General features: G+C 37.1%; 1 protein-coding gene across 8 annotated transcripts in view; it reads left to right on the forward strand.

The window, feature by feature from the left end:
* Positions 1-25497, forward strand: part of LAMA2 (laminin subunit alpha 2) — a 437012-nt gene that overhangs the window by 228644 nt on the left and 182871 nt on the right. For 5 of the 8 annotated variants that reach the window (XM_060692226.2, XM_060692227.2, XM_087882794.1 and 2 more), the window contains exons 15-17: positions 8164-8275; positions 15774-15887; positions 23598-23725. In XM_060692226.2, coding sequence (XP_060548209.2) covers positions 8164-8275; positions 15774-15887; positions 23598-23725 — 354 coding nt within the window. Of the gene's footprint in view, positions 1-8163; positions 8276-13917; positions 13972-15773; positions 15888-23597; positions 23726-25497 lie in introns of all 8 variants that reach the window. The other 3 variants (XM_087882793.1, XM_087882795.1, XM_087882796.1) reach the window with 1 other exon arrangement.

Genomic DNA, 25497 nt, shown 5'->3' on the forward strand with positions numbered 1-25497 from the left:
TTTTTTAAAAAAATGTTCAATAAAAATTATTTTTTAAAAAAAGAAGTAATGATTTCTTTGTATAATTATAGACACGTTTATTCAAAATTAAGTGCTGCTGATTTCATTGCAGTATAAATGAACACCATGTAAGTTTACATCAGTTTAAGCATCAGCCAATTTTTTTTAAAAAAAAATGCTTTTCTGAAAGCATTTGTAATTTTATTCCATTATATAGCTGCCATCTCATTGAATGATTTTGAGCTATTAAAACAATTGAAAGTAGCAAGAGCAGAAAATAAATACATACCTGAGATAAAACAATAGTATAATGTCTAAAATTGAATATATTTTGTGTGGATTTTTCTTGTGTATATTTAGTTATCTGGTGTTTTTTTTTACTTCGTGAATTTTGCATGCACTTTCATTTGCAATTTTTGTATTAATAGACTTGTTTTGCAAAAAAACTGCAAAAATAACAAAGTGGATTGAAAGAAACTGAGAGAACCTTTAAAACTGTAACAGGTTGTTCTGATGACCTATCACTTCAGTATAAATACAAACCATTCAACTCGTAAGTTTCTTCACAGCTTTGCTTTAACCTCTCATTGCTTCTCTTATTTCTTTGCGTATTCCACTTGAGCCTTCTCTACTACATCTCTTCTACCTTCACTCATGTCAAGATCTTTGATCCTTCAGCAACCCCTGCTTCTGTTCCTTGTTTTTCTTCTTTTGTGCACAGAATTGGCTTCCTCCACACGTATACTGTTTTACCACTTTCTTATTTTTCAAAAGTCTCCTCTAAAAGTAATCCAATTTTATGGCCGTGTTACCTTTTTTATTCTGTAAATAGCTAAAAGTCTATATAATGTATCCAAGGTTAAACATGGCATCAGACATGTTGACATATTGTGAAGGCAGTACAATTGCTTGAAGACCTCTGGAATATAAGAGAAGGTATCCGGCATTGTCTAGGAGAGGACAATTGATAGTGTCAGTAGTTGGCTTTGTTTGATGACACCAACTTTCCCTTTAAGACTAGTCCTCTTCAGGGTTTCTGTATCTGTAGCTAAGGCTTAGTGAACCCAGATACATCCACTAGAATGGTAGATGATAGTTGCATTGTTATTTTTCTGTAACAATGCAACTCTCCTTAAGGCAGTTTCATTTAGTTGGTGTCAACTTTTTCTTTCCATTCTGAGATCACATTTTCTTCACTTGTAGGGAGAAAGTCATCCACACAGATACAAAACTGCTATTCTACATGTATCCAGAACAATCAACTATATTGTAAATAAGTTACATGTGTCCATTCTATTTTGTCATCATATACTGATGTTCAAAATGGAAAAAAGCTGAATAAGATTGGAGTGGGGGCTACTTCCATTCTGAGGTCCCATTTTTTAATTAACATTCTGACACAGAATGGAACTTTGGATTTGCCTCCAAATCCAAAGTTCCAGAACTTGGTAGAATTCCATGAGAAACTGAATGGGAACCAATCACCATCCCACAAAACCATTTGAATGCAACCAATTTCCAGCCATTTTTCTATAGTTCATTGGAAAGGGAAAGCTTGTCATTCGATTCAGAGACCTCCCCTTCCCCCCCCCCCCAGAAGTGTTTGTGCTCATCATATTATGTGCATGTGAAACAGGCAGCAGTAGTTCCAGGTATTCTTGTATTAGTTTTTGTGGCCTAGGAAGTTTGAAAAAAATTGTATCTAGACCTTTGCCATTAAAACCGTAATTTTTCTACAAGACACATTATGAGACCCGTGCATTGGTAGATCCCTGCACAAACAGGATGTTCAATAGAGAGTTGGCGATGGGAACACCATTTATATACATTACCCTGATATACACCCATTTATATGTTCATTTTTTTTCTTATTCTGAAACTTTAGCATAGGGCGTAATAAAAACAAAGATGATGAATATAAACGATAGAGGAAGCTCCCATCCCAATGTGGGAGATCAGCCAACGTTCCTTCATACAGATATACCTCGACTTATAGCCCTAATTGGGGCCAGAATTTCTATCGCTAAGCAAGGCAATTGTTAAGGTCATCATGCCTGATTTTACAATCTTTCATGTCATGGTTGTTAAGCAAATCACCGCAGTTGTTAAGTGAATCACATGATCATTAAGTAAATTTGACTTCTCCCATTGACTTTGTTTGTTGGAATCTGGGAAGTTCACAAATGGGAATCACATGATCCCAGGACACTGCAATGATCGTAAATGCATGCCAGTTGCCAAGCGTCCAGATTATGTTCACATGGCCATGGGGATACTATGACAGTCATAAAATGTGAGGGTCAGTCATAAGCTGTTGTAATTTTGAACAGTCACTAAATGAATGGTTATAAGTGAAGGACTACCTGCATGTCTTTGCTATTTTATCAACGTGCATCAGATGATCACAGCTCTGTCATTTGGAGCCCCAAAGGCAGGGGTGAAATGCTACCAGTTCGGGGCAGTTCGCCTGAACTGGTAGTGAAAATGCTGCTGGTTTGCTGGAACCAGTAGTAAAAAAATGCTTTAAAAAGTAAAAAAAAAAAGTTCCCATGATCGCACAGCACAACTATCCTCGGAACTTTTAAAAACTTTTTTAAAGCATTTTTTTTACTACCAGTTCCGACAATAGGTAGTAAAAAAATGCTTTAAAAAAGTTTTTAAAAGGTTGCAACAATCAGCTGTGACAATCACCTATGCTGCGTGATCGTGGGAACTTTTTTTTTTTTACTTTTTAAAGCACTTTTTTACTACCTGTTGCCCGAACCAGTATTTTTGTGTAAAGTGTGATAGTTTGTTTTTGAGCTCTCTGTGATTCTGTGAGGTTCCTGCTTGTTGCAGGAACAGCTGTGAAGTCCAGCTGCTTTTACATTGTGTGTGAGTCAGTTCTGTAGCTTTTGTGTTATTTTTGTGTAAAGTGTGATAGTTGGTTTTCCCAGTCACATGACCACCAAGCCATGCCCACCAAGCATATTAAAATGCATTGAAATATATATTCATAATTAGCACTTAGCAATAGCACTTAGACTTATATACTGCTTCATAGGGCTTTACAGTCTTCTCTAAGCAGTTTACAGAATCAGCCTATTGCTTCCAACAATCTGGATTCTCATTATACCGACATTTGAAGGATGGAAGGCTGAGTCAACCTTGAGCCAGTGAGAATCACACTGCTGGCAGTCGGCAGAATTAGCCTGCAATACTGCATTCTAACCACTGTGCCACCACAGCTCTTAAACAATTGTTGGACTTATTCAAAAGGCAATACATTTTTAAAGAGAAAATGCTTTACTGTTATGACCAAGTCACACTTTCTCTAGCCTGGACCTCTCAGAGACAATTAGGCAGTGAGAAGTTCCTACCACTTTTATTTTAGGCTGAAAAAAGTCCTTTCCAAAGTTTAAAAGGTCAGTAGTAGCTTTGCAGCCTGTGTTTAGATTTCAGTACTTAAGGGGAATTGAAACCACTCAGTAAATTCAACTAGGGAATAATGTTGCGTGAAATGTAGACAATGTGACCTAGAAGCTTTCCAATAGTATCATATGGTGCTGGTGATTTCCTTCCTTTCTTTTTAATCTCAGGATACAACAATTAATGTAATAGCAGACCGTAAACTGCACTGCTATTGCTTCAAAAGCTGCATCTTGTTTAATCTCGTTTGCATTTAGAAGTCAACAGTGTCTACCACGCTAGCAATCATATTAAATATTTGGTCTAGATACTTGAATTTCTCAAGTATCTCCAAGATCCGGTATCCCATTACTGCCAACATTATGTACTTTAATGTCTGCTGAACGACACAGAGGAATAGAAATTACTACACTGAAGTGGGGAAAAATTGCACTGCAGCTTTTTTCAATGAATAAAAACTGTTAAACACATTAAAATACCATTTACCAAATAGCAGAACCTAATGAAAATTGGGACCATTCAGTGAATACAAATGTGGAATAATTCTGAGTGAAATGTTCTGTGTGTAACTGTTTCTCATTGCTCCAAATTATATTACATAGCACTAGGAAAAGACAATCTGTAGGTAAATAGGTTAGTAAAAATACCAGTAAATTTTGTTATGTGTAGATATTAAGTTCTTTAGATTTATTCTTGGCCTTAACAAATTGTAGCGTATGTTTAAAAATTATTTCTTCTGCCTCATTTTAAAAGAAAATTTAACAATGGGAATATAGTACAAGGACAACATCTTAAATATGAATAATGGATTTCTGGAATGTGTATTACATGTTAGACTATCTCTGTTATTGGAAAAGTGCTTTGGGTAGCATGAAAAGTGAAGAGAAGATATAAATGCTTTTAAAAATGTATGTACTCCTTCTACACTGTATTTCTCAAAAAAAAAAAATATTCAGGTGAATCTTCATTGACTCTAGCTTTACAAAATTCCATATATAGTAAAGTATATAAAACTAGACATCTAATGGACTTTTTGTCAAAAATGTTGCTTTCTTCCATATTTATATCTAAATATTCCCCAAGAAATAGGGAGTCAGAAATACTGTGCAATATAATAACTTTTCAGATGAGTTTATTTCTCAGTGGCCTGTAGGACATATGGACAACTAACTTCCCATCCCCCATCCCTCAAGATTTTGGAGCCTGAAGTTTTGAAACCAGTTTGTAGATGAGCCGCGGTGGCACAGTGGTTAAGAGTGCAGTATTGCAGACTATTTCTGCTGCCTGCCGGCTGCCTGCAATTTGGCAGTTCTCCAACCTGGAGTCAGTTCTCCAACATGAGTCAACCTGGAGCCAACCAGGCTCCAGGTTGACTCAGCCTTCCATCCTTCCAAGGTCGGTAAAATGAGGACCCAGATTGTTGAGGGCAATATGCTGACTCTGTAAACCGTTTAGAGAGTGCTGTAAAGCAGTATATAAGTCTAAGTGCTATTGCTATTGTAGATACTATGCTATATCCCACCATGTGTGAATTGGGTGGCCATATACATCTATTTAATAAATAAATAAACTCACATTGCATAGGGCCCCTGCATGCATCCAAATGTTTCATTAGGTTATACTTTTTAAAATAAAAATGTGGCTAATTGACTTTCTCCCAGCTTCCTTAGCATGTAGAATGATACTTCACCCTGAGGAGTCCCTTGCTAATGGTAGTTAGAAAATTAGGGTCAGATTAAAACATTTTCCACTGGTAGCATGGGACTATGTAAAGAATCACAAAAACTAACTACTTAGCAATGCTCCCAGAGGCACTGGTTAAGATGCAAAGAAATTTTATGTTCAGGCTTGGATAGTAACATTAGAATTAAGAAATGTATTGCAGTAATAGTAAATCAACTGGATTTTTATGGGGTTGTATCAATTTAGATAAATTAGTTTATTATTTTTCTATAAATCCTTTATGGATAAATATTTGATATATTACCTAATTTTGATTTTGATAGGATAGTCAAAGGAAAACTTATCTATAAAAATAAGTCTAAAATGTTTTTTTTTTTTTTTCAAAACATTAAGTTTCAGAACAAGGCAAGATCCAAGGAACAACCCTGGAGATTTTTAAGAAGAAATTGGTCAACCATTTTTCTGAAATAGTATAGAGTTTCCTGTTTGAACAAGGGTTGGATTAAGAGACCTCCAAGGTCCCTTCCAACTCTGTTATTCTGTTATTTTGAAATAGAAAAAAAGTTTAAAACAAAAAAAGTGGGGGTCAAGGATAAAGCAAAATTGAAGGTGCAGGAAAAAAGAGATTTTTTTAAAAAAAGAATAAAGAAAAGAATAACTTCCGATTTCTTTGGTACAGATAGTATAAAATGATACAAGTTTTTGCTCTAAGATTAACCATAACACATAGTACTGTTATAGTAATAAAAAAAACCTCTACTCATCAAATTCCAAAGTTAAAATTTCATTTCTTTCAGTTTCAAGCAAAAAGTTCAAAAGTATTTCCCAAGTAGAAAGAAAGCCAAATAAACTCCCTTTTAAAAAAAAAAAAAATCAAAGCAGTCAATTTCTTCATTTCTGCTCACTCCATTAATTGCGCCATCTATTCTTCTGTTGTGGGATTTTATGAATTCTTCCATCTCTGGGATATAAAAGTGTTGCTGCTGTTATCATGTATGAAAGTAAAGTCCCATATTTTTTTCAATCTTTATGTCCATCAAATCTAGAAGAAAAACCTCTTTTGACTGTACATTTATTTTAAGATTTCTCTGAATTAAAGCACAGATCTAGTTCCAATATTTCTTAGCTTTCTTAGATGTCCACCTAAATTAGTTCAGTGTAAATAGCCCTAGAAATTTTATTTAGTTCTTTCTTATTAAAACTCCTAAACACAAATCCTACCTGAGCCCAATTTACCCCCAAATAAACATATCTAGGATTGCTTTCTTAATGCTTAACTTCTTCTGGTTAAAGATTACTGATTTGAACGTGATGAAGTATGCTCAGATTTTCATTAGATTGTGGCTAATATTCCTGATTCAATGAAGTACAAACAGAATTATTGCAAGGCACGGATCTGGGGAAGGCTACAATAAAATTTCTGCTGCACTGAAGGTTCCTAGGAGCACAGTGGCCTCCATAATTCTCAAATGGAAGACGTTTGGAACAACTAGGACTCTTCCAAGAGCTGGTCGACTAATCAAATTGAGCAATCAGGGGAGAAAGGCCTTAGTAAGAGAAGTGACCAAGAGCCTGATGGTCACTCTGACTGAGCTCTAAAGATCCTGTGTGGAGATGGGACAGAGTTCCAGAAGGACAACCGTCACTGCAGCCCTCTACTGATCTAGGCTTTATGGCAGAGTGGCTAGATTGAAGTCTTTCCTCAGTGCAAAATACATGAAAGTCAGCTTAGAGCTTCTTCCTGACAGTCTGAGAGTCTTTCAGGTGTTTGTTTGTTTGTTTTGTTTTGTTTTTTTGCAAACTCCAAGTGGACAACTTTTTTGAGGGTTCTGGAGTTGCATAAGTTTATTTATTGAACAAATTTATTTAGCTGCTCAACTTACATATGATGATTCTGGGGGCATAACAGCATTAAAATCCACAGTTAAAAATTCACATTTTTTAAATCCCCATCCCTCTTCTAGCCTCCTAAGTTCAACTAGCGATTGATTGATTGATCGATTGATTGTGCACCATGAAGTCATTGTTGACTCTTAGCAACCACATAGTTAGATTTCCTCCAGTCTACAGACTAACTTCTTCGTATGTTCATGATACAGCATACAGTGCTTATCAAATCTTTATTACTGTATTGGGACAAGACTATGAAAAATGTCTTGTATAATAGAGAGAAAAGCTTTTTTTATCTCCCTCCTTATATTGATTAGTCTATAGAATCTTAGTAAAGAAAAGCAGTTCATTTTAGAATAAGTATTTTTTTCTATAACATCATTTTCCAAAGTAAAACGTATTTCGAAGTAATGTCAAATCTATAAATCTAATTTAATATTTCATTACTTTTCAGTAGGATAAGAAGATGTGTTTGACAGTTTCTCAGTCAGCCTAATTCTTGGTCTGCCTGCAGCATAAGTAAAACATGCAATTTACAAACTAAGCAGTCTTCCTATGGCTAATTATATTTGTGCGACAATGTTCTAATGTGGATTTGCTATGCTATACAGGTAGTCCTCAACTTACAACCAAAATTGAGCCCAAAATTTATGTTGTTAAGCAAGAAATTTGTTAAGTGAGTTTTGCCCCATTTTACAATTTTTCTTGCCGCATTTCTTACATGAATCACGACAGTTGCTAAACTAGTAACATGGTTGTTAAGCGAATCGGGTTTCCCCATTAACTTTGCTTGTCAGAAGATTGCAAAACATGATCCTGGGACACTGCAATGGTCATAAATGTGAGTCAGTTGTCAAGCATCCAAATGTAAATCACGTGACCATGGGGAAGCTGTAACGGTTGTAAGTGTGAAAAATGGTCATAAGTCACTTTTTTCAGTGCCTTTGTAACTTTGAACGGTCACTAAGCAAACTGTTGTAAGTCAAGGACTACTTGTAGTCTAAACATGACTACTACCAAGTCAAAAGAGACAGTCAATTTTTGGATAACCCATTTTACTTTTAACTAAAATACATTATCTATCTTCCTCACTCCCACCCAGTCTAGCATAGCAAATATTATAAATACAATGTTACCTTTCTAGATCATTAGCATTTCCTCTGCTTTATCCTTATATATTAGGTTGAGTGGTGTCAGCCTGGAATCTGCTAACGACTTATTGACTGGACAAAAAGATGCATCTGCTGTTGAAATTTGCCAGTGTCCTACAGGATATTTGGGTTCCTCCTGTGAAGTAAGTATCTTAATACAAAACAGCTGAAGGATTTATATGTCATAAATAATGGGGGGGGGGGGGTTTGATTGAAAAAGCAATCTCTTTTAAGTAGACCACAAATATGATTATATGCATATCTATGTCCTAGGATCTGAATATCAGAATAGGCTATGGATGATAACAATAGAAACAAGCAGAACCTCTCTGATTTTAGGTGAATGACAAGCAGGCACCAAAGTTTAGGGAGACTAATGCCGCCCCCTCCTTCCTAATCATTCTACAAACGCAAATCTTTTTGACATCAGTTCATGATGTTTAGAAGTACCATACACTGTTAAACTGGCATTGTTTTCCATGAGTCATCATATTCCACCTTTTCTTTCCTCCACAGAACTGTAATAAAGAGGTTTGGAAAGTGTTCTTGTTGGTTTTAATTAACTTTGATTTACCACAGCATCCAAATCTAGTTGGGTGTGCTTAATTATAGGTTGCATATCATAAATCGTGTTCAATCTTTGGAATATTTCATTTAACACTGTATTTCTAAAAATCAGAATTGCCTGTATGTATGTATGTATGTATGTATGTATGTATGTATGTATGTATACTGGATACAATTGGATATTTTTAGCTCAGTTAAAAACAGAAATCTTTCTGTAGTCCCTTAGTTATTTGTAAATAACTTTACAAATAATCGTAGTTATGTCTTATATGTTAACTCAAATGTATCTGAGCTCATATTTTCATTCACAGAGTAACAATCTTATGCAGTGGTGAGATTCAAGTAATTTAACAACCGGTTCTCTGCCCTAATGATTTCTTCCAACAACCAGTTTGCCAAACTGCTCAGAAAGTTAACAACTGGTTCTCCCGAAGTGGTGAGAACTGGCTGAATCCCACCACTGATCTTATGCCTGGGAACACCTGTGGGTGTCTTCTGAACTGATGCATGTGGAATTGTGTGGTATTTTATATAATGTTCATAACATGCAGCCATGAAACTGGGCTTAATCACTTTATTTGTCATTATATTTAAAAACTCTGAATACTCAAAAGCAAAATATGTGATATGTTTTAGTATTTCAAAGCAAAGTAACACATTCCTGCTTGAGATGATACATAGCGCTTTTCATACAGATGGTGTGGTTGTCTCCTCCCCCTCTCCCTCCCCCACACACACTCTCACAAACACAAACACACACACACACACACACACAAACACACAACACACACACTTTCCCCCTGGGGTGATTGATCCATCAGTTTAAAAGATGCAGTCTTGTTGAAGGTTATATATGTAAAATCTGAATATTTTCAATCAAATATTATCTAGCCTATATTTGGAATGAGTGCATGTATGCTTAACTAACATGTCAAGGCATTGCTGGTGGAGCTTTTAAATGCAAAATTTTGAAAACTAGGTCTCTAAGGAAGCATTTTAAAAGCACAAAGATGTTCTGTTTCACAATACTATAAACAACGTGCCATTTATACAAGCACTCTAGGCATTTACTTGTCAGCTCTCTTCTTTTAAAGCACCATGATTTTATATATGTTATTTAGGTCATGGAGTCTTGATTCTGATAGCTGATATATTCATTTCTTTCTCTTATTATAAATACTAATGTTAAAAAAAACTAACACCAAAGGCAACCTATAAAAGGCTGATGATAGATTTTGAAGGGTTTTATAGAGATTCAAAAAACTTGTTTGATCAGAAATATCAGTTGAGCAAATGCAGCTAATGTGGGTGATGGTTGTTTATTTATTTATTTACTTTTTCTGCATAGGACTTTCATACGAAATTGAGTTGCAGCATTAAAAAGAAAAGCAGGCATCAGAATATGAAAACATGAAATATTGCAACATAAAATAATGTTTGCCTTTTATCCTCAGTTTAAAAAACCCAAAACAACTATTGGCTGTCTCCAAAGCAAATTTTGAATTATGATTTAAGGGACGAAATAACCAAAATACTTTCCCTGAGAACATTGCACCATTAAATCAAGTTCTTCATAATTCCTATTGCCTATTGATTAAACAACCCTGTTAACAAAGATACCATTTTAAATATATCTATAGTGTCTTGAAACTAAATATTTCCCAAGGGATACAGAAGAAAAACCTAGTTTTACAGGACAATAAACAGATGTGGAAGGGACACCCACCATTTCTTCTCTGGGACTGGACCTCTGAATCAGTGGTGGGTTCCTCCCGGTTCGGCCCGGTTCGGCCGAGCCAGTAGCGGTGATGATATGACGATATGATATGGTTGTTAAGTGAATCCAGCTTCACCCATTGACTTTAACTGTTAGGAAAGTCGCAATTGCAATCATGTAACCCCAAAATTTCACATTGCCAAGTACCTGTGATGCTGGTTGCCAAGCACCTGTGATGCTGCAATGGTCATAAGTACAAGAAACAGTTGCTAAATGATGGCTATAAGTTGAGGGCTACCTATATATAGATTCTTCCTTGAGGCCCAGTTTCTTGCCATATCAAGTCTTTTAAGATGCATCCCATTTGAATTGGCTATTATAAAACTCGTAAGAGAAGGGCGGCTTGCCAAGACACTATTGCTATAACTATGTACATTACCACCTATTAGTCTGTCAGGTTTACAGAACTGACTCAAGCAGATATTTGATTGCCAAGAATAGTCCAGGAGCTGCCCTCCTCCCTTAAATCAAATATATAAGAACCCGTGTTGTCATATTGACTTGGCAAAAACTATCACAAGCAGTTCAACACATAGCTAGTGAAATATCTATTTACTGCATTTTATGACATAAAACTAATTACCTGAGCCAGGTATCTTACTCAGCTTAACAGAGATAGTCCTAACCTTCAGTAATATGTAAGCCACTCTTACATATCACATGTTGTATGGGACCTATGGAAATGAGGAGCAAGTAATGGATGCAACCTTGGCTGCTCTTCATTCTAACCTAAGATTCTTCCGTTCCCCAGATTTTCTTAAGAATGGCTATTAAATCAGTTTTCAATACAGTAGTATGGCTTGTGGGTTGCTTTTGAAATAGGTTTTTCAGTCTGCAAGTCCTTTTTTTCTTATGTACAAGTCCATAAGATTTGGAGTAAAGTCTACATCACGGAGGGCCCACCATCAGAGACCCTTCCCATAGGGATTCCTATATTGGAATAGACATTTATAGAAAGGAAAGCAATATCACGTTACATTTTATAAAGTACTTTTATTCCTTTTCTTTCCTGCTGGTATGGCAGTTCCTCAAATATTTATTTGAATAAAAGCAAACCAATCAGATTGTTTATAGACTCCTTTCTGCTGAGATAAATATTTATACAATTTCAAGCGAAACAATTTCAAGTGTCCTTGCAAACTTCAGTTATAAAACAGAAAAGCCCATGTTTTTTTTTTTCCCTCTGGATGGCATTATTATTATATTTTTCTCATGTGTAAGTTTTATTTTCTGTTAAACTATTCACTGGAAATCTTCAGCTGAGGAGGTGAAGAATTTAAAACAGAAATTAAAAGATTATAAGAAAAATTCTGACATCATTCTGCAACATTGTGTGAACAATTTCAACCCCTTGGAGAATCTGTACATGTTTAGTTTCCTGAATTCTCTCCCTACCTACACACAGAAAGATGCAAAAACAGCAAGATACTAGCTACAAGCAGTTGTGTCTGCATGTTCAAACCCATTAAAAAAGAGTCAAAATATGATAGTCAGAATTGCTGCCGGCATCTTATTCTGAAGCGCAAGTAAAAGTCAAGGGTTTGTCTGATAACTCATACTTGAAATATGCCTGAGAGATGGCCATGCAGTATATATAATATAAGATATTGAATCACCATTGATAGGGGGGGAAATCCTCCTTTTAAATGCAATATCACACATACACTAGACCAGTGTTTCTTAAGCTCAGCGCTTTTAAGGTGTTTGGACTTCAAATCCCAGAATTCCGCAACCAGCAAGCTGCTTGCTGGCGAATTCTGGGAATTGAAGTCCACACACCTTAACGTTGCTAAGGTTGAGAAAAAATGCACTGGAATACTGTGCAGTCATCTGACCTCCTCATATGCAGACTAAGAGTGTGGAAGGAACAAATACAGTGTATTTGATTCTATCCTGGCTGTTCAGCTCTAGGCTTTCTTGTGTTGACTAGGAAGTTCTAGACCAGTTTCTACTTATGTTCAAATGAACCTAACTTCAGTGTCAGGGTTCCATGTAACACCATCAATGAAAGAAGACTCTGAGACTCAAAGTTCCTCAAAGTTCCTCAAAGTTCCATTTTATTAGAGATGTCATATTGACACATTTGTGAAAACTCAAAACTGAAAGTTTCCATCACATGGCCCAATTAATGCACCGTCCCAACTGGAGTTGCCTTCCAGTCACACCTCTTCAGGTGCAGGGCAGGATGTCCTTGACTCCCAGAGAAAGGAATGTTATTATGGCTATATATCTCCCCAGCTCCATACAATCCCTCCTCCCAGTTTCCCACAGCACTAAATGTGGCAGGCCTGAAGATGCAATGCAAAAGATAGCTTCCAGGCCTGACATTCAGAACTTTTACCTCTTTGCCATATACAGGTAGTCCTCGACTTATGTCCCATAACCGAGGCAGAGATTTCTGTTGCTAAGCGAGACATTTGTTAAATGAGTTTTGCTCCATTTTACAACCTTGGTTGTCACAGCTCTTAAATAAATCACTGCAGTGGTTAAGTTAGTGACATGGTTGTTAAGTGAATCTGGTTTCCCCATTGACTCTGCCTGTCAGAAAGTCGCAAAAAGGGATCACATGACCCTGAGACACAACAACCATCATAAATACAAGTCAGTTGCCGGGTTTCTGAATTTTGATCACATGACCATGGGGATATGCTACAACAGTCATAAGTATGAAAAACAGTCATGTCACTTTTTCAGTGCTGTTGTAACTTCGAACGGTCACTAAACAAACTGTTGTATGTCAACGGCTATTTATAGCATAACATTCATGAAAGTTCACTGCCTTCCTAACTTTTAGCCCTCTTGTAAGGACATTGAATGCCTGTATAGGGTGCTGATATTTTGTGTATCAGGTACTCCTACATGCAATAAAACCATTTAACCATGATTTATTGAATTGTCAACAAAATTGACTGAGTTTACAAAATACACTAAGTCCTAAATCACATTTTATAAACTATATGGTTTTGGTCATACAACCTAATCAACCATAACCAAATCATATTATGTTTGAATGAAATGCAATTACAAAGCTACATTTCTCACAATCCCATCCCAATTTATTGGATAAATATTAACATTCTAATTACAGTGGTATGGCTGACTATATAGAACATGTTTACCAATCTTTACAGGTGGTATTAACATTCTTCCAGGCACATATCTGTGTGGAATTATTCCATGAAAATTCTTATTCTACTAGGTCTACAAGTGAGGGGAATCAGAGCTATGCTTTCTTTTTGCCTGCTAATTTGCCTTCTTTTTCTTTAAACTTTAATCCAAAATAATTGCACTGATGTTTTAGCTACGGAATGCCTTTTCTCTTGCCTTTTACCCCTGTTTTTTTCAATAATTTGCCTTCTAACTCTGTTCAGTCTGCATATTAGTATGTCAAGCTATCTTATTTCCATTCTTTACTTCTCTGCTTTTATTTTGCCTTTTCAGCAGAAAGATCAAGCTAAGACTTCTTTTAATCTTACTCCAACCTTTTCAGTTCAGGTCAGTATCTAGACAATCATACCAGTGAGACAAGCTTCTTTGTTTGGCTTTAGCAACGCCAGCCTTTATTCTGGATCAAAACAGTTCTCAGTTGTACAGAACATCTGAACAAAGAGTGTGCTAATTTCTTGGGAGGAATAACAGGTGGAATGTCAGTCATTTTCCCTTTCTTTACCTGGAATTTAAGCCAATACATCAGTGGAACCATTGACTGCTTGGCAACATCATCCACTGAACAACACACATGCCAGAAGATTATGTAGACTAATATACAAGTAATCCTCAATGTACGATCATAATTTAGCCTAAAATTTGTGTTGCCAAGTGAGAAATTTGTTAAGAGAGTTTTGCCCCATGTTACGACTTTTCTTGCTACATTTGTTAAGTGAATCACTACAGTTCTTAAATTAGTAACATGGTTGTTAAGTGAATTTGTTTTCTCCATTGACTTTGCTTGTCAAAAGGTTGCAAAGGGGGAATCACATGATTCCGAGATATGTGACTCAATTGCCAAGTGTCTAAATTTTGATCATGTGGCCATGAGGATGCTGCAATAGTTGTAAGTGTGAAAAATGGTCATAAGTCACTTTTTTCAGTGCTGTTGTAACTTTGAACAGTCACTAAATGAACTGTTGTAAGTTAAGGACTACCTGCACTAGACTAGGTTTTCAGGACACTTGGTTCCAAAGGCAGGAGTCCAGTCTGTGGTCTGCATAGCTGATTATTTTGCCTCTAAAAATACAGCCACAGTTGCCAGCCAAATGAGGACATCTATTTCCTAGGCCCATGATGGCAAACCTATGGCACGTGGGCATGCAAGCGTTGCCCTAGCTCAAGTCCAGCATGCACGTGCACACCAGCCAGCTGATTTTTGGGCCTTTGGGGCCCACCGGAAGTCGAGAAACAGGCCGTTTCCAGTCCCAGAGGGGAGACCATTTTCGCCCTCCCCAGGCTCCAAGAAAGCCTCTGGAGCCTGGGGAGGGTGAAAAACAGGGTCCACTGGTAACCTTTTTGCCATTGTGCCAAAAGCAGGGGGAGTGCGGAGGGGTCGCACACGCATGCACGGGGTGGGGCTCAAGGGGCACTGAATTATGGGTGTGGGCACACTCATGCGCAACCCCCCGTGCTCCCGCCACTTTTGGCACGCAACGGCAAAAAGGTTAACCATCACTGCCCAGTATGTAGACTGCTTACCTTTGTTTGGGAAATCAATATTGCTCAAAGGTACAAATTTTGGGGTACAGCAAAATGGATCGCAAGCAGTATTTCTTGCCATGGAAGCAGATGGAATGGGAAAATCAAAATAAGTACTTGAAAAGAAAGCAAACGAAGAGCACAAAGCAGAGCAGAGTGATGAGATCACAAAACATGCTCAGACATAAAACTTAACAGATTTGGAAGAAGGATAAGGGGAAAAAACCATGGTCAGTGGAAATGGAATGCCACATGTCTGTGGTGGTACAGTGGTTAGAATGCAGTACTGCCAGCTACTTCTGCTGATTGCCGGCTGCCAGCAGTTTGGCAGTTCAGTTCTTACCAGCTCAAGTGAGAATCCTTCTGAGGTCAGTAAAATGTGGACCCAGATTGTTTGGGGCAATATGCTGACTCTGTAAACCGCTTAGAGAGGGCTATAAAGCACTGTGAAGCAGTATATAAGTCTTAAGTGCTATTGCTATAGATTAAGAGGATGAATGATCTTATCAAGTGTCTTCTGCTTGCATATGTTAGTGGCACCTTGCAATTTTTTTCTTTAACATTCTTTATTGTATATTTTTTAAATGCTTCATTATTTTTTTTTCTAGTCATGCTGGCCAGGACACAGGAGAATTAACGGCACTATCGTTGGTGGAATCTGTAGGCCGTGCACTTGTTTTGGTCATGCAGAGTCCTGTGATGATATCACAGGAGAGTGCCTGGTAAGTGCTAATTGACAGCTCAGGATAAGCTGTTGAATTGAATTAACTACCTGAGAGATGCTGACTAAAAAAAAAAGTGTTCAGTCATGTCCAACTCTAGGGGGCAGTGCTCATCTCTGTTTCCTAGCTAATGGAGCCAGCATTGTCTGAAGAGCCTACCATGGTCATGTGACCTGCATCACTGCATGCCGAGGCACATGGAACACTGTTACTTTCACACTGAAGTGGTACCTATTTATCTACTTGCATTTGCATGCTTTCGAACTGTTAGGTTGGCAGGAACTGGAGCAAGAACAGAAGCTCGCCCCATCATGCAGTACTTGGGTCTCAAACTGACAACCTTCTGGTGGCAGCCCAGGATCTTAACCAGTAGGCCACCACACCCCTGTTAAAGATACTGACTACTTAAAGAAAAAAATAACTATGATTTGAAAGGCAGGATCTTTATTAATGGACTGCTTCTGAAGAATCTCTTGGTCGTATGATAAAATAGCTAATAAGCATAAGAGTGAGCAAGAAGACTTGATATTTATCTGATAGCAATAGTCCTTATCCAAAATAGTAAAGAGGATACTTTAGAAAACTTTCTGGCGTACAGTGCAATGTTCTAATCTGTGTCGTGAGATTTACTTAACATATAGAATAGTGTAGCATATTAGTAGTAACTGCTATTGAATACATCATGCAGGTATAATTGTAATTCTCAGTAAATATCATAAAAATTCTTACGAAAGAAAATGATTGGAAAGGAAACATAGCTTAGGCTACATGAAAGGTGCCTTTTCCTGATTGAATGCATAAATCTTACAGCTGCCTACTAATTCAGAATTAAATGCATTTATGAGTCAGAATAATAATACTCAGAGTGCCAGTGTTTCCAGCCTGCTCACTAGCTTATTTTGACTGTGTAAATTACGCTGAATAGACTGTTTAGATTAACTCAAGGGCATTTTAGTTTTATATTGTCTGACATGGCATGAAGCTTGAAACAACATTTCTCATTTCATTAGTCTTGCAGAAATTCAATTTGAGCCACTGCCAGTTGAATGGGATATCATATTCCAGATTCCCTCTAGTATTTGAACCAACTCGGCATTGTTCTTCTCAAGGAAAAGTTTCAAGGAAAAAGCTAAATAAAAATGCAGTGGGTTTACAATACAAGCTGACATTTGAAATACCATTGTCCTTCCTGTTTTCTCTCTGTATGAAATGTCTACATATTCTGCAGTTTAAACTATTTTAAACTGCTGGGTTTTTGAAAATGTACCTTCATGAATGAATGCCTGAAATAATTCACATATTAATTTTATATTTAAAATAGAAATATTTACAGGACAAACTATAAACTGTTAAAACGATTTTGAAACTCTTAAATTTCCCTACGCAACTCATTAGTGTAATGTAACAAATATTAATTTTCCTAAATTGAGGTTTGGCTGTGGACAAAGGTAAAATGTGCAAGGCTAAAATACCTGTAATCTGCTTTCCCAAATGGAGTACAATCAGTGGTGAAATGTAAAATCTGTTACTACCGGTTCTGTGGGAGTGACTTGGGGGTGGTAATGTGACTGGGTGGGAGTGGCCAACTTTTTTTTTTTTTTTTACTTTTAAAAGCATTTTTTCTACAACCTTAAGAGGTTGCAGAAAAAAATGCTTTTAGAAGCCTCTAACGATCAGGCAACGCAGCTGGGATCGCCAGAGGCTTTTAAAGGAATTTTTTTTTTCTACAACCTCTTCCGCCAAAGACGTTGCAGAAAAAATGCTTTTAGAAGCCTCTAATGGTCAGGCAAGTCAGCTGGGATCGTCAAAGGCTTTTAAAGGCATTTTTTTTCTACAACCTCTTCGGCTGAAGAGGTTGCAGAAAAAAATGCTTTTAAAAGCCTCTGACGATCCCACTGAGCCATGCAATCATCAGAGGCTTTTTTTTTTTTTTACTTTTAAAAGCATTTTTTTTGGCTGAAGAGGTTGTAGAAAAAATGCTTTTAAAAGTAAAAAAAGCCTCTGATGATTGTGCGGCTCAACTGGGCACGTGGGGGTTGGCAGGGATTTTTGCTACCGGTTCTCTGAACCACCCGCCACCATTGCTACTGGGAAATCCAGTCCGAACCGGGAGCATTTCACCCCTGAGTACAATCCAAAACTTTTTTTTTTCCAGTTGCTTGTGTGTCGGTGGGAGGATAGAAGTGTTTATTTGGCTATTGTTTAATTTTATAATTAGTTTTCTGTACTGATGTTACCAACAAATAAATTTAATGTGGGACGACGAGGCAGGAAAAGACTGGAACTAGGAACATACAGCATCTTCAGCACTATATCTGTCTGCAGTGTCATATTTATCTGCAGTTTTACAATGCTTCTCTGTCCTCTTTTCTGTAGTGTTCAAACACAACCTGTATCAGAGAAAATCACACACTGTCTAAACCTTGAAAAACTATTTCTGTTGGCTGTAAGTTAAGTAGGATTGGTTGGTGCCCAGACAGGCTATTAAATGCTGCAATTCAATTTGGATCATAAGACTTTTGAAGTGAAAGAAGGGAGACTGAGAAAGGTAAAAAGACACGCCACATCAAAGTGTTTTCCCCCCCAACTAAGTCGTATTGCGCCTTTTGGACTTCTCATTACTATTCATCATGTTTTTCAGTAATACAACAGATAATTTAAGCAGCTAATTTACTGATACCTCTTTTGAATCTTCCTTAGCTTTGAAATATAGTTAAAAAGAAACTGAAATATGTTTCTTTGACAGTTTGATTCATAATAAGATCTCAGATCAAGACGAGGTCTATATGAAAAAGCCTACCTTCCATATGCATGTTGGAATAACTTGCAAGGTCTTTGATCCCAACAGACTGTTGCATACTGCAGAACTATACATTCATAGTGTCATTGTAATGTACATGATGACTTCTTCCATAGCTAGCACAAGCTATAAGCTGTGTGGTTATATTACACTATAGGCACATTCTGCCTTGCGCATCCAAAGCCATTCATGGACCTTAGTTCTTGGAAAGTCTTTTTGTTTTCATTTTGTGTGTTTGTTTTAATTCATTTCTGACTACGCTACTTGTATGCTGCTCTTTCCTGAACCTCGGAGCAGCTAACAATGTCAATTTAAGATCATCCCAAACATATTAAAAGTCATAGAAAAGATGCAAACCAAAAGATAGAAATGCCATGTACCCACCAAACCACATTCATTTTTGACACACCCTGCTGTGCAAAATAGAGCAAAATAGAACAGCATTTTTCTGGAACCTGAGAGGAATGAATCTGAACAAATCTCTTCCAGGAAACTGAAAACACCAACTTCTGAGGCCGTCTGAGGTGGCAAACTCATCAGCACAAGATCTTCAGGGAATTGACCTCTTTGATCTGGTTGGACAGGCAGATTATACAGGAAAAGATCTTCCTTTCAATAATCAGAGCAATGTAGGGCCAATGTAAGGTATCAATATAGAGCAGCGGCCCCTTTTTGGGTACCGGGACCGGTTCTGTGGAGAAAGGTATTTCCACAGACAGGAAGGGGCATGGTTTCGTGTGCTGCCTGCATCCCGCAGATGGGATTTCACTTGTTTGCACGGCCTGGTTTCTGGCATGCTGCAGACCAGTGCCAGACTGGGGTTGGGGATCCCCAACATAAAAAGTTGCCATGTTCATATATCCAACTTTTTGTGAGTCACCAAGAGTCCTTGTGATTGTGGCAGATGCTATTTGATGGCCAGGCTATGGTTCAGGGATAGTTTAACTGGTCTTTCCAAACTTTACGGAAGGTTGGACTATATAGTTCTTGTAGATCCTTCCAACTCTACAATTTTATGATTCTATAAATTAGGCTGACATGTTCCTTCCCACTCAATTTTCTAGTGACTGTGGGCATCCACTGGTTCTTGCTTTTGTCAAATTGACAAAATAAAGTGCTACTGTACAAGTTCCACCCCATTCATATGTTCCTACAATGTCATGATATGCATAAAAGAGGGGTTGCATTGTTTTTGTTATTCTGACTTCTTTGTACTCCTCCCCAATAGCAATAGCACTTAGACTTATATACCACTTCATAGTGATTTACAAACCTCTCTAAGCAGTTTACAGCATATTGCCTCCAACAGTCTGAGTCCTCATTTTACTGAAGGATGGAAGGCTGAGTCAACCTTGAGCTGGTGAGAATCGAACTGCTAAACTGCAGGCAGCCTGCAGTAACCAGAATTAGCTGCAGCACTGCATTTTAACCATTGCAGTATCATGGCTCTTGATGGATGCCAGTGCTAGTAAGTTATGCTAGTTTAGTATTATATTAGTATTAGTATTATAATGTCATCTAGAAAAACTTTTTAGTTTCCTTTATTTCCAGTGAGATAATTTATCAATGTTTCATTTTAAAGATAGGGAATCATCATTGTTCATTTTAGATTTTGGAGATTTTTGCCTTACCAAAAGCATACAAAAAGTCTAACTTCAATGTCCTCTCACAGACCATCTTAAAACTAAAAATGCAGACCTCGTTTCTTGACATTCTTTTCTTCCTATCTCTTGTTTTGCTTATATGTCACCTACTTTTTCTCCTCCAGATGGCTTAATAATTAATAATAATTAATCTCCCTAAGCAGGATTGTATATATTACTAGTTTTTTTTTTAAACAGTTTTGGTTCTTGTTTGGTTCTTGCTCTTCTTTTTCTTTTCTCTCCCACCAGTAAATGCAACAGCTGGCATATGAATTGACTAACTGTGGATTTGCATACAGATGCCAGCTTCATTGGAAGTCATGTAATTCTGATGAATTTAATATTTAAAGGATTTGAATTTTGTATTTGTTGTATACTGTTGTTTGTTGCCCTGAGTGGTAATTAGCATTGCTCTTTCTTGTTTTGTTTTGAATTTACAGGTAATTCTTGACTTACTACTAATTGTGGGGCCAGATAATTCATCATTAAGTAGTGTAATCATTAAGTTAGGCATCACAAGGCCTTTTAGTCTGTGACCATAAAGCAAGTCCTCACATGCTAGCCATTTGCAAACTTCTCTGCTGGTTTACTGACTTTGGTTGCCATAAACCATCTGGGAAAGTCACAAATGATCATGTTGTTGCAGGACATTGCAATCAATGTAAATGCATGCCAGTTGCATTTAGGCCTAAATAGCAATCACATGACTGTTGGGATGCATACAACCATGCCATAAGTATAAGGATCTGTCATGTCACAGCTTTGGCATTACTTCAAACATTCACTGAATAAATGGTTGTAAGTTAAGGACTACCTGTGATGATGTTTTTAATCAAATGTACGCCACATCGAGTCATTTCAATTAAACTGAAAAGATGAAATAATCAAGCAATCAATGGCAGTATACTCTTTCTTGCCTGTTAATTGTTGCCGGGATTTTTACAGTCTAGATCTGTAATAGCATTATAACAGAAATTGAAACACCAGCTATCTTTTCCTTGCAGCTTTATATTGCCTTTCATTTTTCTTCTCACAACAGCAACCCTCTTATTGTAAACTGACAGATGGTGAGTAAGTCATCTAATGAGCCATATGGTTAAATATGGACTTGAAGCTCCTTAGTTATAGTCCAGAATATGGAACTTTGGAACAATAGAATAATGAAACAATATAGCTGTCATTTTCTTTTTTTCATATTTTTTAAGTTCAATGGGTTAGAGATATAAGAAGACAGGGGAATCCAGTAATTCAGAGCAGTGGTAAAATCCGGCTGGATCTATCTGGCTCGCATGAACCGGTAGCGCTGGCGGGGGGAGGCTCCGCCCACCCACTGGGATGTCATTACGTCCCATTTTTGACCCTCTGCGCATGCGCAGAAGAGGTGTGTGCACTCACATTCCTGAACCAGTAGCATTTCACCGCTGATTCAGAGCCATGGTAAGCATGGAATATGCCATGGCCAAAATGAAAGAAGGGGTTGAAATGCTCTTCAATAGTATCTCAGTAGTATCTTCAACTGCAAGTAAGAAAACTAAAGGAAGTGAAGACAAATGAAAAGATTTATCTTTCTTCCTAAATAGAAAATTTGTTTGGTTTCTTACTTCGTATTTATAATGATATTCTGGTAATAATCTATCTTTTAGGTTATGAGCAACCATTAGGAGCTGGGTCTTGCCTTCTTTCTTTTCTTCCTCCATTCTTCTATGAAAGGACTCAAGACATTAATGCAGTCAATTATATGAATTGACTTCACATTTCATATTATATGAAATTTCATTAATGCAGTCAATGAAATTATAATAATATGAATAATATACCAAATTTAAAATCTATCTCAAGGAAAACTTGTTATTGTTAATATTCAAATACCTTGTAAAATGCAGTGGTCTTAAAGTGTCACCTTAATGGCAAAAAAGTTAGGGGCACCAGGTACATATATTAGGAGGCAAATGTTACAAAATACCATTTCAGACATTTCAGTGGCCTTCAGTATTGTGTACCATGGTATCCTTCTGGATGATCTGTGAGGTTCTAGGATTTGAGGGACAGAGTTTCAATGATTCTATTCTTTCCTGAATGACTAGTTCCAATTAAAGTACTCATGACTATATATGCTCCAATACATGGTGCCTTTCAGAAAGGCTTTGACTCATTTTTCTTTCATCAGATCATTTTGGATCTACTCTGAAAGTCTAGCATTTGACTATTTATTTAAGTTCTGTCAAGATCTCTTAGGATAAGCCTATGGTTTCTGTTGAGGACATGAAGGTACATACAGATTCAGTGCATGGTGATTAAGGACCACAACCTACTTCTTGGTCTGGTCTAGTGAAAAGAAGGACTAGTGATGATAACATGATAACACTGTTCCAATATTTGAGGGACTGCTACAAAGAAGACGGGGTCAACCTATTTTCCAAAGCAGCAGAAGACAATATAAGAAACAATGGATAGAAACTAATCAAGGAGAGGAGCAACTTAGATCTAAGGATAAATTTCCTAATAGTGAGAACAATTAACCAGGAATGGCTTGCCTTCTGAAGTTGTGGGTGCTCCATCACTGGACGATTTTAAGAAGAGACTGGACAGTTACTTGTCTCAAATGCTATAGGATCTCCTGCTTGAATAATGGGTTGGACCAGAATTCTGTTATCAACATTCTGGTATCTGTTAAGTCTCCAGAATCAATACCTGTCCTGCTATGAGATACAGGAGTTTAGGAAGGACTATTACTGGGCAGTCAGTAAAATAAGAAAATAAGCCCATATCCTAGTACCTAACCCCTACTGAATGTTGTATACGTGCTATCAATTAGCATAATTATTGAAATATATCGTGAGCCAGGTTGTTCATGAATTAGAATTCATTAAGACAATGAAAAGTATAGTTAACTACTGGGGCAGAGAGAAGGGAGGGATCTAACAGATGCCACTTCAATTTTCTGTATGGAAGATGATGGTTATAATATTAGACTAGAGAAACTCAATACAATTGAAGTCAGCCATCTAACTTACAAGGTGATCTTGAGTCATATATTGGTTTTCTGACTATCATGGTTTATAAAGTTGTTACAGGAATGCAAAATAGGCTGGGAATAGGCTATAAGATGGGATAGGCAGTGAGTACATAGTTTGAAGTCTTTGATGGAAACAAAGAATAAATCTGAGCCCTAAGGGATTCCATACCATGCTAGGTTACTTTTAAAACCAAGTACTCTATGATGCACTGAAAAAGGATGTTTTGTGTCTTCTTCCTCTGTCTGTTTAGAACTGCAAGCACAACACAGGTGGTCGATATTGTGATAGATGTCTTCCTGGTTTCTATGGAGATGCTACTAAAGGGAAAGCTGAAGACTGCCAGCTGTGTGCCTGCCCACTGAGTATATCTTCAAACAAGTAAGCTGCAAATTCAGTCAGTAAAAGTACTATCAAATTGTTCCTTGAAGTATTCCTTCATCAGTTATAGTAGTCCATGAGAAGAAGAAAAAAGGATTAGCATCAATGTACAACAAAAAAATCACCAGTTTTCTTATTTCAGTTCTGGGTAAAGCAATAAACATCATCCCAAAGTATCTTTTCATTACAATCACACATTGCTTTATTTTATATTCCACCATTTTCACAATGTTCAGATAAAAGGGGAAAGGGAAACATTACTGTAATAGATCTATTTTGATCCCCAAAGTTCAGTTTGGTAGAAAGATCTATTTCTCCGGAAATTTTTTATAGTTCTCAGTGGAAAATTTGGCAAACAGGGGTTAAACTTATAGAGCTCACATTGGAATAGGAATAGCTAATTTCTTGGATCTTGTAAACTAGAAAAAGTCTTGCTAAAAACTAATATAATAATGCTAATAACTAGCTGGATGACCCTTCTTATGACTGAGCTTTTTTATATTTTATTATAATATGCTTTTATAATAAAAGCACATGGTCCAGAAAGAAGCCATAATTTTATCTTGGAAGGCTCAAGAATTTGACAGAGGGACAAGCAAAGCTTCCAATTTTTAGACAATATACTATACTGTATATTGTACAAGCATGAAAAATAATTAGGAAGGAGTTATACCAGCATATTTTCCCTATTTGTTTAAAGAGCCCAACTTTTTGCAGACTGCCATGTAAGCCTGAAAAAAGATGCTGCTATTTTAAGATGTTGACTTATTAAAGTTAATAAAATTCTTAAAGCAGCCACCTCTTTTCACCTGTTCAAGAAGCTTGAAAATTACAGGTTCCTTTATTGCAGTGGGTCTCAACCTTCCTAATGCCGCGACCCTTTAATACAGTTCCTCATGTTGTGGTGACCCCCAACCATAAAATTATTCCTAAAACCATTGAAAATATGTGTTTTCTTATGGTCTTAGGTGACCCCTGTGAAAGGGTCATTCGACCCCCAAAGGGGTCCCAACCCACAGGTTGAAAACCACTGCTTTATTGAAAGGCTATGCTTACACAGGATCTGAACAATTTCTTTCAGATTCTCAGTATGCACCATATTAACAGGGGGATTTGTTTAACTTTCAAATTGTCAGGCACTATTCACTATAGACAGCTATATGGTCTTCACAAAGCTGATATCTGTTTGCAGTGCTTTGTGACTCTATATATTCTATGTGCCATGCCAAAGCAAAGCCAGAGAGGTACTAGCAGCAGGCCTCACATGCATGTGAGGATGGATTTAACAACAGTGGAGATGGGTGGAATTAGACTCTGATGCAGTGGTGAAATTCAGCCAATTCTATCGGCTTGGGCGAACTGGTAGCGCCGGTGGCGGGAGGCTTTTTGACCCTCTGCACATGCGTGCAGGAGGCACACGTGCTCACATTTGCGAACCGGTAGTGAAGGTATGTAAATTTCAACCCTGTTCTGATGTATATATGGTCCTGTGTATTCTCAACTGTTCATCTCCGAGCCTTATTAATTGTATGCCTGAGATACATATGGAAATTAAGTTGGAAAAAATAATGTTCTTTGTCTTTCTAGACTCTCCATTTGGAATATATAGTATCTAAAACATCTGAGGTTATTATTCTTGCTATATTTACATAAACAGCATAATTTCTGAGGATCTAATCAGGTCATGCTGGTTGATTAAGTTCAAAATTCACATACCTGGCAAATAAAAGAAATGACATGGATTTCAGAAACGCTTCTTCTCTGCTACTCTC

The sequence above is a fragment of the Pantherophis guttatus genome, chromosome 1, assembly GCF_059756535.1.
Source record: "Pantherophis guttatus breed Tessera chromosome 1, ASM5975653v1, whole genome shotgun sequence".
Lineage (NCBI taxonomy): Eukaryota > Metazoa > Chordata > Lepidosauria > Squamata > Colubridae > Pantherophis > Pantherophis guttatus.